Below are 15,028 nucleotides of genomic sequence, written 5' to 3'. Positions count from 1 at the left end.
TGATCCAGCAATCCCACTCCTGGGCATATAACCAGAGAAAACTAATTTGAAAAGATACATGCACCCCTTTGTTCATAGCAGCCCTATTCACAACAGCCAAGACCTGGAAGCAACCTAAGTGCCCATCCACAGAGGAATGGATAAAGAAGATGTGGCCCATATATACAATGGAATATTACTCAGCCATAAAAAAGAACAAAATAATGCCATTTACAGATGGACCTAGAGGTGATCCTCCTAAGTGAAGTAAGTCAGACAGAGACAAATATCCTATGCTATCACTTATATGTGGACTCTAAAAAAAATGATGCATTGTTTTGCAAAACAGAAACAGACTCACAGACCTAGAAAAGAAACGTATGGTTACCAAAGGGGAAAGGGGTGGGCGGAGGGATAAATTAGCAGTTTGGGAGTAACAGATGCACAGGACCATATATAAAAATAAACAATAGGGACCTACGGTATAGCACAGGGAACTATACTTAATATTTTCTAATAACCTATAATGGAGAAGAATCTGAAAAAGTATATACATGTATATATATATAAACAAAATTGTGACATAAGGTGTGCGGGCTGGAAGTTCTTCGACGGCCACAGGCGGAGAGGCTAAGCTGAAAGTAAGGACAGCAGGACCTCTCGGAGGAGCAGAGCTCTGAGCGAGGACCTGAACCCTGGGAAGAAGCCAGCTCCTTGAACGTGTAGCAGAGGAGTTTTCTTGGCAGTGGAGGAGCATGTCCAGAGACGCCACGCTGGATGTAGGTTCAGATGGTGCACAGAACAGAAAGCAGCGCCGTGTGGCTGGAACGGGGTGACCACGGGGAACCGTGGGACCAGCCTGCTGCAGGAGACTGGGGCACGGGTAGTGGTACCACAGTGCAGAACCACAGTAGGGAGTGTGGGTGTCATTCTAAGAGGAGCAGGAAGCCAGTGCAGAAGGATGCAGGGCTGGGGCGTGCCAGGCGCTTATTCTGCAAACACGCTCTGACAACTGCTCTGTGGGGAGCTGACTCACAGAGGAAGGAGTCAGAGGCAGACTGGTGGCTGTGCGGATGGAGAGTAGAAAAGAGACCCAGGTCTGAGAAACTCAACGGGATCTGAGGATGGGGCTTGGGCAAGGGGACGAAAAAGAAAAAGGAAAAAAAAATCTTTCTTATCTTGATTCACAATCTACTTTCTTGAAACTTCTACATATCAACTCCGGTTTTCTTTTCCCCGCCTGTGAACCAATACAGAACCCCTGTCTCCCCCATCGCAAGAGAATAATCTCATAGCCACCCCAGCCTTCTCTTTTCCAAGCATCCTTGAATACTTCCCGTAGGACACAGATGCACAGAAAATGCCAGGGTTGAAAAGAATACTGCAGACATCCGTGCTACGGCAACTGTAGTCAACTGTCTGTAACCGATTAAAGGCCAATGACTCTGCGTTTCCAGAAAGGAGACACGCATTTGAATTCTGCCGTGGAGGTGTCTTGACATTTCACTTATAACATTTCCTGCCTCACTGATTTGAGGGTGTGATTTCACCTGACCCAAGATGAAGCAATGTCGGAGAAGGTCATTTGTCCAGAAAGGTAACGCTCAGGCAGCTAAGGGTCACGGTGTCGCCCTGCTGTTCTTACCTTTGGATTTCGCCTCCCATTCCAGAAACCACCTCATCTCGCAGTCGCAGGCCCACGGATTCCCGTGCAGGTAAAGGTTCTCCAGAAGAGGCATGTTCTGCAGCATACCGCTGGGAAGCGTTCTCATCGTGTTCTCGGCTAAGTAGAGGTGTCTTATGGTGGAGAGCTTGAAATAGTCCAGGAACGTGAACGTGGAGAACGTGGCGGGGTGTAGCTGGTGAAGCAGGTTTCCCTCTAAGTGCAGGAGCCTAAGGGACGTCAAGCCGCTGAAAGCCTGTGGGTGGATAAACTCGATCTGGTTGTGGTCCACGTGTAGCCTTACTAAGCTCCAGAGGCCCCGCAGGGTCTCTCCTGTGATCACCCGAAGCTTATTGTAGCTGAACTTGAAAACCTACAAAGACGGGGAGGATGGAAAATTCTGTTTATAATTAAAAACAAAACAAAAACCTACAACCAGAAACAGAAGCCAGAACAAAGGGCATGAAAGTAATGACATTAAGCTTGTTTTTCATGTTTAAAAAAAGTGGCCAATTCTGGGAATAAATACGCAGACGTAGAGAACGGACTTGAGGACACAGTGAGGGATGGGGAGGCTGGGACGTAGTGAGAGAGTAGCACTGACACATACACGCCACCAAATGTAAAATAGATGGCTAGTGGGAAGCTGCTGCAGAGCACAGGGAGATCAGCTCGATGATGGGTGGTGACTTAGAGGGGTGGGATGGGGAGGGTGGGAGGGAGGCTCGGGGGGGGATTGGGGATATACGTGTACATACAGCTGATTCACTTTGTTGTACAGCAGAAACTAACACGACATTGTAAAACAATTACACTCCAATAAAGATATGAAAAGAAAAACAAAAATTAAAAAAAAGAGAGAGAGAATCTGAAAACGTGTGGCCACCTCCTTCGTGGTGAGGGAGGATTCTATTGTTTCTCGTCTTCACAACTGGTCACAGGGGCTGTGATGAGTGCTGTTCATAAAAGCCTGGGTTTACCTGCAGAGATGTGAGGTCTCGCAGAGCCCCGTCGGGGATGCTGGGGATGTCATTGCCATGAATCATGAGCAACTCCAACTTGGTCAGTCCCGCAAACGAGGTTTCCGACAAAGCCTGTATGCTATTAAACCTACAAAATAAAGAACTGGAATGAGAAACAGGGGTGTTACATCCCATCGGTGCAGGATGTCCCAGCCCGCCCAGAGGCAATTTCACGAAATGTTGATTCTGAGGTTGTTTGGGTACCAGTCCCAAAACATACTCCTCTCTCCGTGTCCTTGTCCATTTTTAAGGCTGCAAAGAAAAAGGACACATTCTTATTAGCCTTCATTCAGTTAAGGCATATTCACTGGGAATTCTGACTTGGAGTATGTTTATGTGGTTAGAGGCTACTTTGGGAGATACATAAGATGTAGACTTTTCTTTTATAAATTTACTTTTATTTATTTATTCATTGGCTGCATTGTGTCTTCATTGCTGCACGCGGGCTTTCTCTAGTTGTGGTGCGCGGGGGCTACTCTTTATTGTGGTGCGTGGGCTTCTCTTGTTGCAGAGCACATGCTCTAGCCACGTGGGCTTCAGCAGTTCTGGCACGTGGGCTCAGCAGTTGTGGCACATGGGCTTCGTTGCTCGGCGGCATGTGGGATCTTCCCGGACCAGGGATGGAACCCGTGTCCCCTGCACTGGCAGGCGGGTTCATATCCACTGCACCACCAGGGACGTCCCGAGACTCAGACTTTTAAAGGAAGCTGGTCGAAAGGGCCCCTCATTGCAAATTCCACTTGGAAGCAGAAATCATAGCAAAGACATATGGCCAGCATGAATGGAAAAAGAAAAAACAAAAAAAAAACAGGCAGCATGGGAAGCAGTTTTGCATATAATAAGAGAAGCAGGTTCTCGGCACTAAAGGACCCAACGAAAATGCTGACAGCCGAACACGGACACCCTTATTTCACGAAAACAAGCTGCCGTTTCTGAGGGGTGGTCTAAGATATCTAAATATTATGGTGTGTCTAGGGTTTTGTGTTTGCATAGACATGGGTAAAGACAGGTCCTAACTGGTCTGGAAATTCCTCATGGCTCTGTTGTGAGTGGCACAGGGAATCCCTAAAGTGAATCCCTGGAGAACCGATTATAAGATGAACAGAGAACTCTGTACCTCACTCTGCTGTAGGGCAGTTATCTGGAGTCAGGTAACATCTATCCCGACATTACTCATTCTCCTTATCACCTCAATAAAAGGAAATACATCTGTAGAGGATGCCCGTGAAGAGCGCAGAGCTAAGTCAGCAGGTGATACCCAGGTCCAATTTTCTCATAAACACATTGTGCCCCAAAGTGGACCCCAATTTCAGAGTTGACAGGTGGGTAATTACTCCTCTAAGAGTCAGCCTTAGGAAGTACCTTTTAGCTGCAAACTCTGAGCACAGGCAGTCGAATTTCTGACAGTAACACCACTCTCCTGATGGCTTCCCACTCTTCAAAGAACTCCTTTCATCGTTGCATAGTTTTATAAGACCTACTTAGGGGACTTCCCTGGGGGCACAGTGGTTATGAATCCGCCTGCCAATGCAGGGGACACGGGTTCGAGCCCTGGTCCAGGAAGATCTCACATGCCACAGAGCAACAAAACCCGTGCGCCACAACTATGAAGCCTGCGTGCCACTACTACTGAGCCTGTGCTCTAGAGCCCATGAGCCACAACTAGTGAGCCCGTGCGTCTCAGTTACTGAAGCCTGCGCGCTTACAGCCCGTGCTCTGAGACAAAAGAAGCCACCGCAGTGAGAAGCCCGTGCACCACAATGAAGAGTAGCCCCCACTCTCCACAACTAGAGAAAGCCCACACAGCAACGAAGACCCAACGCAGCCAATAAATAAATAGATAAATAAATAAATAAATGACCAACTTAGGCAAAGAACGCATGAGCTGGAAGGAAATGTGTCCCACCTTACTAGGGTATAAAGATCCAAATGGCGCATGCGGAAACTATCATAAACGGTAACCCCCTCTCTTAGTGGTCTTTTTGACGCACGTAGTCAATGGTCAGTTACATAGTTTCTGTCTTTCGGGTTGTGTGGCATCCTGCCCCGCCGCTCACTCCTGTGTCTCGTCAGCTGAGCTGTGCTCTCTACCTGATAAGGTGAGAGGTAACATACTAAAGAGGATTGGCCCAGGTAAGAAACCCCGATGAGAGGATTCAGCAGAGAACAAACCAGGGGAAAGTGACCAAGCAGGAGTTCATCCTTGGCAGGTCCGAGGAAAAGAAAGGTGGCGGATGCTTGTAACTCCAAGGCAGACAGCAGTGGACCTAAGAGACCGTCCTCCGTGGATACGGGACAGTGTCTGGAGACATTCTGGGGGTGTCACAACCAGGTGAGGGGTGCTCGCGGCATCCGGTGCACGGAGGCCAGCGATGCTGCAAAATACCCTACCACGCCCAGCACAGCCCCCACCTCACGCAACGGTAGAGCCCTAAGTGTCAGTGGGGCTGAGATTTGGAAACTGCCTTGCATGAGGCACGGTTGGTAGGTCTACCTGTCTGTCTCTCTGTCTATCCATCCATCCATCATATCATCATATCTTCTATCTATCTATCTATCTATCTATCATCTATCATCTCTCCATCCATCCATCCATCCATCCATCTATTCCTCTATCTATTGGATCTTGTTCTATTATCTATCAATCTATCTATACATTCATCCACTCATCATATCTATTTTATCATATACCTATCCTCTATCTATCATCTATCATCCAGCCATCCATCCATCCATCCATCTGTACCTCTATTGTATCTATTCTATTATCAATCCATCTATACATCCATCCATCATATCTATTTTATCATACATCTATCCTCTATTATCCATCCATCCATACATACATCTATACCTCTATTATATCTATTCTATTATCTATCAATCTATCTATCTATCCATCTATCATATCTATTTTATCATACATGTATCATCTATCTATCTATCATCTCTATCATCTATCTATCATCTATCATCATCTCTATCATCTATCTATATCTATCACCTATCATCATCTCTATTATCTATCATCTATTATCTCTATCATCTATCATCTATCATCATCTCTATCATCTATCTATATCTATCTATATCTATCACCTATCATCATCTCTATTATCTATCTATCTATCATCTATTATCTCTATCATCTATCTATCATCTATCATCATCTCTATCTATCGTCTATCTATCTATCTATCTATCTAGCTATCTATCTATCATCTATCAATCATATATCTATGGCAGTGGCTCTGACCTAGGGAGATTTTCCCCCAGGAGACATCTGGCAATATATGGTGTTACTTTTGGTGGTCGCAACTGAAGGGGGGGGGCAGTACTACTGGCTTCTAGTGAGATGAGGTTCCAATGCTGCTCACCGTCCTGCAATGAAGCGGACAAGCCCCCACCACAAGGAGTCATGGTACCCAGAATGGCAGTAGTGCCCCAAATGTCAAATGTGCTGAAGGTGAGAATCCCTGCCCTAAGGCCAGTTGGGATAGGATGGGGGGCTCACGGGCTGCCTCATTGGTCCATCATTATTTAGGACTCTACGAAGAAACGTGTCTGGGGTGGATATCAACCTGTCAATTCTTTTACATCTCTTGTTGCCTGAGGTTCATCTGGAAACAGTAAGTGGGAGAAAATGATCAGGGGAAGTAGGTGAGGTTGGGAGAGATCAGGTAATCGCAGAGCTGGGAGGTCATAGGAGGGAACGTGTTTCCTTGGTTCCGAGTCCAGTGGGAAGTCACTGGAAGGTCTTGAGGAAGGTTGTGACACGAACTAAGGTATGTGTTGAAACAACAAAGCTCCACTATGTGCAGAATGGGTCAGAGATGGACAAGAGAGGAATGAGGAGACCAACTGAATCCCCGGGAGGGATGCGGGCGTCCACGACTGGGGAGGGGGCTCGAGTCGTGGAGATAAACGGTACATGGAAAGTTTCCAGACGTGCTTAGAGGAAGAGGCAACAGGCGTTGCTGAGTGATGGAACGGCAAACAAAGACTGCAGGGGAACCACGTCAAAGTTATATTTGCCGTGCGATGTTGAAGAGGTGTGTCAGACTCCGTGGTGATGGGGAGTGTGGCTCGGGACTCAGAGCAAGACCTGAGATGTGCATATAAAGGAGACACTGTCAAACTGACTCGTGGAGGAAGGACTTGGGAGTAGATAAGACCACCCGGGGAAGACCCCAGAGGTAAAGTAAGGACCTGGGAGTAGATAAGACCACCCGAGCAGACCCCAGAGGTAAAGTAAGGACCTGGGAGTAGATAAGACCACCCGGGAAGACCCCAGCGGTAAAGTAAGGACCTGGGAGTAGATAAGACCACCCGGGAAGACCCCAGAGGTAAAGTAAGGACCTGGGAGTAGATAAGACCACCCGGGAAGACCCCAGCGGTAAAGTAAGGACCTGGGAGTAGATAAGACCACCCGGGAAGACCCCAGAGGTAAAGTAAGGACCTGGGAGTAGATAAGACCACCCGGGAAGACCCCAGAGGTAAAGTAAGGACCTGGGAGTAGATAAGACCACCCGGGAAGACCCCAGAGGTAAAGTAAGGACCTGGGAGTAGATAAGACCACCCGGGAAGACCCCAGAGGTAAAGTAAGGACCTGGGAGTAGATAAGACCACCCGGGAAGACCCCAGAGGTAAAGTAAGGACCTGGGAGTAGATAAGACCACCCGGGAAGACCCCAGAGGTAAAGTAAGGACCTGGGAGTAGATAAGACCACCTGGGAAGACCCCAGAGGTAAAGAAGGAGTAGAGAGGCCAGAGGGAAGAGGCAGATCCTGAGACGGAGGCAATGCGGGGGGGAGTGCGGTGGTCACAGTCTCCTTCTCTAAGATGGGCCACAAAGAGTTGGATATGCCTCCACATCACATTTTCATTCAAGGGTGTGCTAGGCTTGCCAGTGTTTCGTCTCCTGGAATTTTCCGTTGCCCCAAATTCTCACTTCCAATCTGACATCCAGCTGTAAAGGTGGATGCCTTGGTGGAGAAGATGAAGGGAAGGGAGATGTCTGGGTGCACAAGGGCACCCTTGTTTTTAAGAGAGCGACAGATGCAGGCGTTGCGGGTGTCAGAGGCAGGACTGGGGGGACTTTTCCGGGACAGGCCAAAGCCAAGGGAATCGCCTGAATCCCAAGCGGAGGGGGCATGGCCCCCCTGCCCACCCAAGGGGTGGGGATGAATTCTCTTTGCATCCTGTCTAAAGACCAGCAGAGAGACGGGGAAAGTCACACGGCAGTCAAGGAAAATAATTTCACCGGGAGACTGAAATGACCTGCTGCAGAGTCCCAGTCTTTAACCGATGAGCTACCTATCATTCTGTCCAGAGTATTGTCCTCATCTGTTGATTGGCAGCAACTGACTACAGAACAACCTAAATGAAATGGTATTTTATGTCAGAAATATATGCTCCTTTTGCAATATAGACACATATGAAATCGTTAGGTTGTACGCCCAAAACTCACATAATGGTATAGGTCAATGATATCGCAATAAAAAAGAAAGAAAAATAAACATATGTAAAACTGCTTCATGAAAATCGGTTAATATCCCAAAGCAAAATTTAAAATGAAAAAGAGCAGTTATGGGCATTTGGGAAATTTCAGAAGATGTCATCAAAACTCATTTTATATTCAAGGGGGAAAACTCTTTAAAGTTCTATAAATCAGAGCTTAAGTGGATGATTTTTTTTTTCTGACTCTGAAATATTTGGAAAGTAATTTCTGAAAAAGCTTTGGGGCTGTCCAAACTGGAAAGAACAGATGTTTCTTTCAATGCTGAGTGAGAACCCTAAAAACATCTGTGTGGGAATGAAACTTTTTCATTACTGCTCTGCCAATAGTGCCTCATTCCTTGAGAGTTTTAAACCCTTTCCAGACCGCTAACAGACAACTCAGCCCCCGAGTTCTATCTATAGTAGACGTTGCTGTTGTTTCTTTTCTTTCTTTCCCAACAAAATGCACAATGTCAGCCTCGTTATCTGCTTTGAGACTGGTTTCTAGAAATAGCGCTGTGATATCATAAGAGTGATTTTAAAACGTAGCATATTGAATCATGTTACAAATTAAGCCAGATGGAAGTAATATATGTTGGTGCAGTGAAGCTATTCCTTACTCGGTTTTTTTTTTTCCCCTTTATCTTTCACATGACACAAAACCATCTCCAGATACTATTGGCTGCAGTAGGAAAAAGAATTGTTTTGATATGTCTTTCATGCTAGTGGCACAGGCTTTAGGACACAGTAATTTATCGTCTTTGCTATTAATTGTTTAAAACAAAATCGCCAAGAACTATGTTCTCATTGAGACGTCACATATGCTCCACACTTAACAAAACACGTCAATTTGATACTAACACATACATGTGGAATCTAGAAAAATGGTCCAGAGGAGGCTATTTGCAGGGCAGGAATAGAGACAGAGACGTAGAGAATGGACACGTGGACACGGTGGCGGAGGCAGGGGGAGGAAGGGTGGGATGAATTGAGAGACTGGGATTGACATATATACACTACTGTGCGTCGAATAGATGGCGAGAGGGAAGCTGCTGTAAGCACAGGGAGAGCAGCTCAATGCTTGGTGATGACCTAGAGGGCTGGGACAGGGAGGGTGGGAGGGAGGCTCGAGAGGGAGGGGATGTGGGGATATGTGTACACATACAGCTGATTCACTTTGTGGTACAGCAGAAACTGGCACAAGAGTGTAAAGCGATTATACTCCAATTTAAAAAGAGAGAGAGAGAGAGAGAAAGAAAAGATGGGTGGAAGAAAAGCATTCTGGAAACTGTGAATGTGATGCAAAGAGCTCCACAAAAAAAAAAAAAAAAAAAAAACAAAAAAAGAAAAAACAGTTACTAGGTCTTGCAAGTCTCAAACCATCACGCAGCTAACTTTTGGGGGAGGAGGCATGCAGTTTCTCCCCCAAACCGCTATCCAACCTGACAGCCCAGACCTTCAACACACAACAGGTGGGGCATTTGGGGGTTCCTAGGCAGGAAGCACAGCAGAAAATAGTCCCCCTGCACCCTCCATCCCACACTTCCTAGGGGGCTCCCCTAAAGCCTAACAGTAGCCCCCATTCTGTGCCCCGCCACAGGGTCAGGCTCAAGGGATCAGGTAGTTAACCTAGCGAGGGGGTCGCTATGCCGCAGACGGCTCAGGAAAGGTGAAATGCCTAGACAGAGCTATTCTGCACCCTGGGAGGTGTCAGAAAGAAGGGAAATCTTAGATAAACTCCATTTTCTTTCTGCAAACTAGCACAGCCCACTCCACCCTGATTCAAAGCAGCTCCAGTTCCTCTTCTGAATAAACTGTAAGCCCGCGAAAAGGAAACTGGTTTTAAAATTGTCAAAGGATGTAAAGATTGTAAAAAAAGGAAACTGTTACTATTCCCTCTTTGGGCAAAGCCAAATTGTCTTCCCCGTGGAGCGATCATCACCGTAGTTAGATTTTTTCAGAGAGTGAAATCGTAAAGTTTGCCAAGGTTTTTTGGAGAAAGTTATTTAACGGTCTGCTGCTATGGATTCAGGAAGTGATTTTTCTTCTTGTCTTAAATTTCCATTCTTTTATTCTACTACTGGACTTTATAATCAATAAAGGCAAGAATGTTTAAAGATCTGTGCTCAAAGATGTCTCGGCATATTTACAATTTTTTGTTCACTGACTCAAGTTTGGCCATGGCCTCTTATTAAAATGTCCCCACAGTGGTTAGTCATCAAAGCTTAACTAATTTTGTTGTTTTATAGGTGGTAGAAAGTACATAATATATTTTGTTGCAGAAGTCCAAAGGATTGTTTACTATTAAGGTTGCACCAATGACTGTTCAGTGTGAAAACTGTACGAGCACCTGTGATTCATAGCAACGTACATGAATGTGTAGAAAGCATATACGGGTATAAAAAGCAATTAAAAAATATAAAAATCCTACCCGAAATGCTGCATTAAAACATCTGTTTAAAAGACATTAGTATTTTAAATAGGCAAAATCCGAAAGAAGTCTTATTTCATCAAAGTTACAACTGCATCACGCAGATAACTTACAAAGTATCAGAGATGTCTCGCTTATTCTTTTCATTATTCTGTAACAGTTGCTGAAGTCTATGTACATAGCGTATTTAAGTGTATCTGCAATGTATTAAAGAATCGTCACCAAGGAAGATGTATCGAACGTGTATCTGCAATGTATTAAAGAATGGTGTATCTGCAATGTATTAAAGAATCGTGTATCTGCAATGTATTGAAGCATCGTTACCAAGGAAGATGTATCGAGGAACTGAAGCCGTCCGACATGGTTCATTATTAAGCCTTGCGCCAGAGGTTCCCGCCGAGGAATCAGTTCAGACCTGAGCCCCAGAGGGCCACATGCAGCACAGTGACAAACGTCCCCTCGATGCAGCCCATGCAGGGCCAGGCGACGCAAGACCGTGACACACAGGGGTACGCACACGCACAGACACACAACACAAAGCCGACACCCACACGCAGGCAAGGAGGCTGACACTGCTCAGAAAGGACGTGGTACAAACCCCAGGTTGATCCTCTCCACGAGTCTGGAAATCCCGGCGGGCACGGAAGCCAGGGAGCGAAAGGTGCAGTGGACCTCGCTGGGAACGTAGCAGGCGCAAGGGTGCGGGCAGGCCCGCGCGGTGGGCGGCTGTCCCCATAGCAGAATCAGCACCACGGAGAGTGCTCGCCACGGCGCCCGCCCGGGCATCCCGTCGGGGCGCGTCATCCCGGGACACCTGTCGGGGACCGCAAAACCAGACGTCAGGTCGCCCTTGCGTGCTGCCAGCAGAGGGTCCTTGAACCGTGCGTCCTGGGGGGTGGGGGTGGGGTACGTTTCCCGAGACATCAGCGTCGTATGCCTGAGCGACACGAAACAGGTGCATCGAGACACACAACACGTTTTAAAAAATCTCTCGCCACCCACTTTAATCGTTACTGCGGAATATAGCCGTCCCTGCTGACTTTGAGAGGCCTTGGAAATCTCACTGTGTGGTGAGGGAGGGTGTGGGATACACACGCCCACGTACACACGCGCACACACACACATATAAATATATACAAATGTATATATACACACACATATATATTTGCATAACTGTCTATATATACATTTCTGCTTATATATATGGAGAAGGAGGAGACATACATTCATGTTTCTATAGTAAAATACATAAAGTAAATGCTATGTGTCTAACTCCAATTTTAATTCCGAGCCGTTGCGCGGTGTATATATCTGAATACAAAGCTTCTCAGGAAGGCTGTTATTACCGGAAGTGTTTCCTCCGCTTAATGACGTTCCTTAAGGTTTCAATGATCATCTTCTGCAAGTGCTCACAAGAGGCATCCTGCTGAAGCGAAATGTGTTCCGATATATGTGGGTGTGTTTACTATCCTGAATTTTTTTTTTTCCTTTGGAGAAGCCAAACTGTTGAGATGGTGCGGTATCGCCGTTTACCAGGGAGGAAATGTGGGGGAAACGGCTGAAAAATCTGCTGTTAGACAAAGAGGAGAGGGATGATTTCCTGATGAGGGATCTTGAGGCAAACAAAAAAGATCGGTAAGGCAAAAAAAAAAAAAAAGGAAAAGGAAAAAAAGAAAAGAAAGAAAGAAAGAAAGAAAGAAAAAGAAAGAAAGAAAGAAAGAAAGAAAAAGAAAGAAAGAAAGAAAGAAAGAAAGAAAGAAAGAAAAGAAAGAAAGAAAGGAAGAAAGAAAGAAAGAAAGAAAGAAAGAAAGAAAGAAAGAAAGAAAGAAAGAAAGAAAAAGAAGACAAAGGAGAAGAAAGAGACAGGCAGGAAGGGAGGAGGGAGAGAGGAAGGAAAGAAGAAAGGAAAAGAAAGAAAAGGGAAAGAAGGAAAGGAAGGAAGGAAGGAAAGAAGGAAAGGAGGAAAAGCAAGGAAAGAAAGGGTAAGAAAGAAGGGGTGAGATAAATCCTAGGTTACATCAGCCACCTACTCTAGAACGTCCGTGATTATTTTTTCACGCATTGGTCACGCCTTCATCAATGCCTGTTTTTGTCAACTCTTGCATGAAGTTTGTGGACAAAGAAGTAGCACACAGGGAAAGGAAAGCGCACAGAAAGGAAAGCGCACAGAGGAGAAACGCGCCTGCCCGTCCGTCCCTGCCCTGGGCGAATCCTAACTCATGACAAACTCTCCATCCGCTCACACGCGCTAGGGACGTCCCCAAATCAGCAGCTTTTCCATCCATTCAGGACCTCGGGAAAAGATCTTCCCTTAAGCCCGTGCGCGTCTCGCCTTGCAGCCGCCCCGAAAGAGCTGACGGTGCAGGCAGCGTTGCAAAAAGCACAGTCCGGCTCCTCCTCCGCGCCCTGGAACGCACGGGGCTCATGCAGCTTAGCGCAGAGCAAGCAGCTCGCCGGCGCTCCTGCGCCCACGCCTTCCCCGCTGCCCCCCTGCGCGCCTGACCCCCCGCACCCGGCCTTCTGCCAAGGGCATCCCGGCCCCGCGCGCCCCGTGCCCGCGGGCGGCCCGGGCCCCGGCGTCCCGACGCCTCCTCCCCGGCCCCGCTCCCCGTCCTGCCTTCCAAACCCAGGTCCTCCCGCAAGACCGCAGGAACGCGCCCCGGGGGACCCTGGTCCCGAGGCCTCCAGGGAAAGCGCCCTGAGCCCGCAGGACCCCCGGGCACGCCCGGAGGACCCGGGGGAGCTGGGCTCGGGACACCAGACGCTCGGCGCGCCTCCCTGCAGGACCACCTGGAGGGGCCGGGCGCGCGGCCGTGCGCCCCTGGCCGCCTGCCAGCGCCCGCTCCACCGCGCCGGGCAGGCGGCGCGCTGAATCCCGAGCTTTCCCGGAGCGCGGCTCGGGTCGCCCCGCGGGTCCCCGAGGCCCGGGACTCGGACAGCAAAGGGCGTCTCTCCCCGAGTGCTCCAGCTCCCGCGCGGCTCAGCCCCCGGCTCAGGGGGCTTTGCGTCTCCCCCTTTCCCGGGCAAGACGAGGAGCAGGAGGAGGAGCCGGGGCCGAGTCTTCGTGCCGGGAGCTGGAGGAACTGGGGAGAAGGCCCCGCAACGGGTTTCCCCGCCAACGCAGGAGCGCAGTCGGTTACCCTTGGAGGCGCCGTTGGTGGCTCTCCGGAACCCAGGAATGATGCGTGAGAGAGGGAGCGAAGGAGAAAGGGGCGGCTGTGCCTTAGAGCTACTCAGCGCATCGGCCTGGAAAACAGTTCCACAGTTCTGTCTGCCCGCTCTCCCCAGCGCAGCACAGGTCCGTCCCCAAGTCACTTCACCCTTTGCAGACAGAGCCAGCTCCCCCCCACCCCCACCCCCGCGCCCAGGCCGCCCCCGGTCCTCACCTGTCCCTCGGAAGCCGCGACACAGGGGGGCGAGGCGCGCAGGGCATCCGCGGGGCCGGGGCGCGCGCGTCAGGGCCGGGGGTCCGCCGGGGCCATGCCCTTGGCGGGGCCGGGGGCGAGGCGAGGCGGCGCGGCTTCCCAGCGCGGCACGGCGCGCCGGCGCCCTTTTATTCGCGCCGCCGAGAGACTTCCCGGAGTGCACGCCTCGGCCCACCCCCACCCTGCCCCACCCCGGGGAGCCGGGGCGCGGGCCCCAGCCCAGGGACCCTGGCCGCGCCGCGCTCAGCCCTCCTCTCCGGGCTGCATGGCGCCGCGTCGCGAGTGGGCGCGCCTGCTCCACGCCGGCGGGCGGGACGGCGGGGGCCAGACGCGCGCGCGCGCGCCTCGGGGGAGGAGGGCGCCGGGTCCGAGGGGAGCCCCGGGGACCCGCGGGAGGGGCGAGGCGCCGGGAGCGCGGGGCCGGCTGCCGCCCGAAGTCCGCGGCGGGAGCGCCCTTCCCCGCGGAGCCGGAGCCGGGCTCCTGTTTTCCCGGGAAGAGAGAGAGAGGCGCCGGGTGTGCGCTCCCCGCCGCCCCCCGGGCGGGCCGGGGTTGTCTCTGGCGGCGCCTCGGAACCCGAGTGCTGGCAGCAGCCGCCTGCGCCCCGCCGGCATCCCCCGAGCTGCGGGCGCGGCTGCAACGTGAGCCCGGCGGCCACGCCCTCCCGCCTCTCCCGTGGCTCCTGGCCGCCGGCCTCCCTCCCGCTGCCAGCATCCTCCTGCCAAAAAAAAAGGGGGGATGCTCTCGTCCCGTTTGGAGGGCCTGAGGGGGCTGGACCGGGACCAGCACGTTGGGGAGCCTGGTGGTTACCAGCCTGGGCAGGTGAGAACCGCCGGGGCACAGGGCCGAATACGCAGGCCGCAGGCCACCGTGCGTCCCTGACGCAGAAGGGCCGCGGAGAGGAGGGATCCTCTTTCCAGGAGGAATCGGACCTGGGAAAAGGGACCAAGCGGGTAGCACAGCCCACCTGGGCAGAGCTAAGACAAGAGCAGCCGCCGGGAGGAGAAAGAAC

The 15,028-nt window shown here is 50.2% G+C and overlaps 1 protein-coding gene across 2 annotated transcripts in view; it reads right to left on the bottom strand.

Moving 5' to 3' along the window:
* The window catches only part of MXRA5 (matrix remodeling associated 5), a 33,100-nt gene extending 18,509 nt beyond the window's left edge, over positions 1-14,591 (bottom strand). The window contains exons 1-4 of one of the 2 annotated variants that reach the window (XM_057717941.1): positions 13,980-14,591; positions 11,192-11,407; positions 2,623-2,752; positions 1,625-2,015 (exon numbers count right to left, since the gene is read on the bottom strand). In XM_057717941.1, the coding sequence (XP_057573924.1) occupies positions 1,625-2,015; positions 2,623-2,752; positions 11,192-11,407; positions 13,980-14,026 (784 nt within the window). In that variant the 5' untranslated portion in view covers positions 14,027-14,591. Of the gene's footprint in view, positions 1-1,624; positions 2,016-2,622; positions 2,753-11,191; positions 11,408-11,939; positions 12,101-13,979 lie in introns of those variants that run through there. The other variant, XM_057717940.1, reaches the window with a different exon arrangement.
* Positions 14,592-15,028: the final 437 nt, after the last annotated feature.

The sequence above is a fragment of the Hippopotamus amphibius genome, chromosome X (genome assembly GCF_030028045.1).
Source record: "Hippopotamus amphibius kiboko isolate mHipAmp2 chromosome X, mHipAmp2.hap2, whole genome shotgun sequence".
Lineage (NCBI taxonomy): Eukaryota > Metazoa > Chordata > Mammalia > Artiodactyla > Hippopotamidae > Hippopotamus > Hippopotamus amphibius.
The sequence above is the reverse complement of the archived record's forward strand: the minus strand, read 5'-3'. Positions and strand labels throughout refer to the sequence as shown.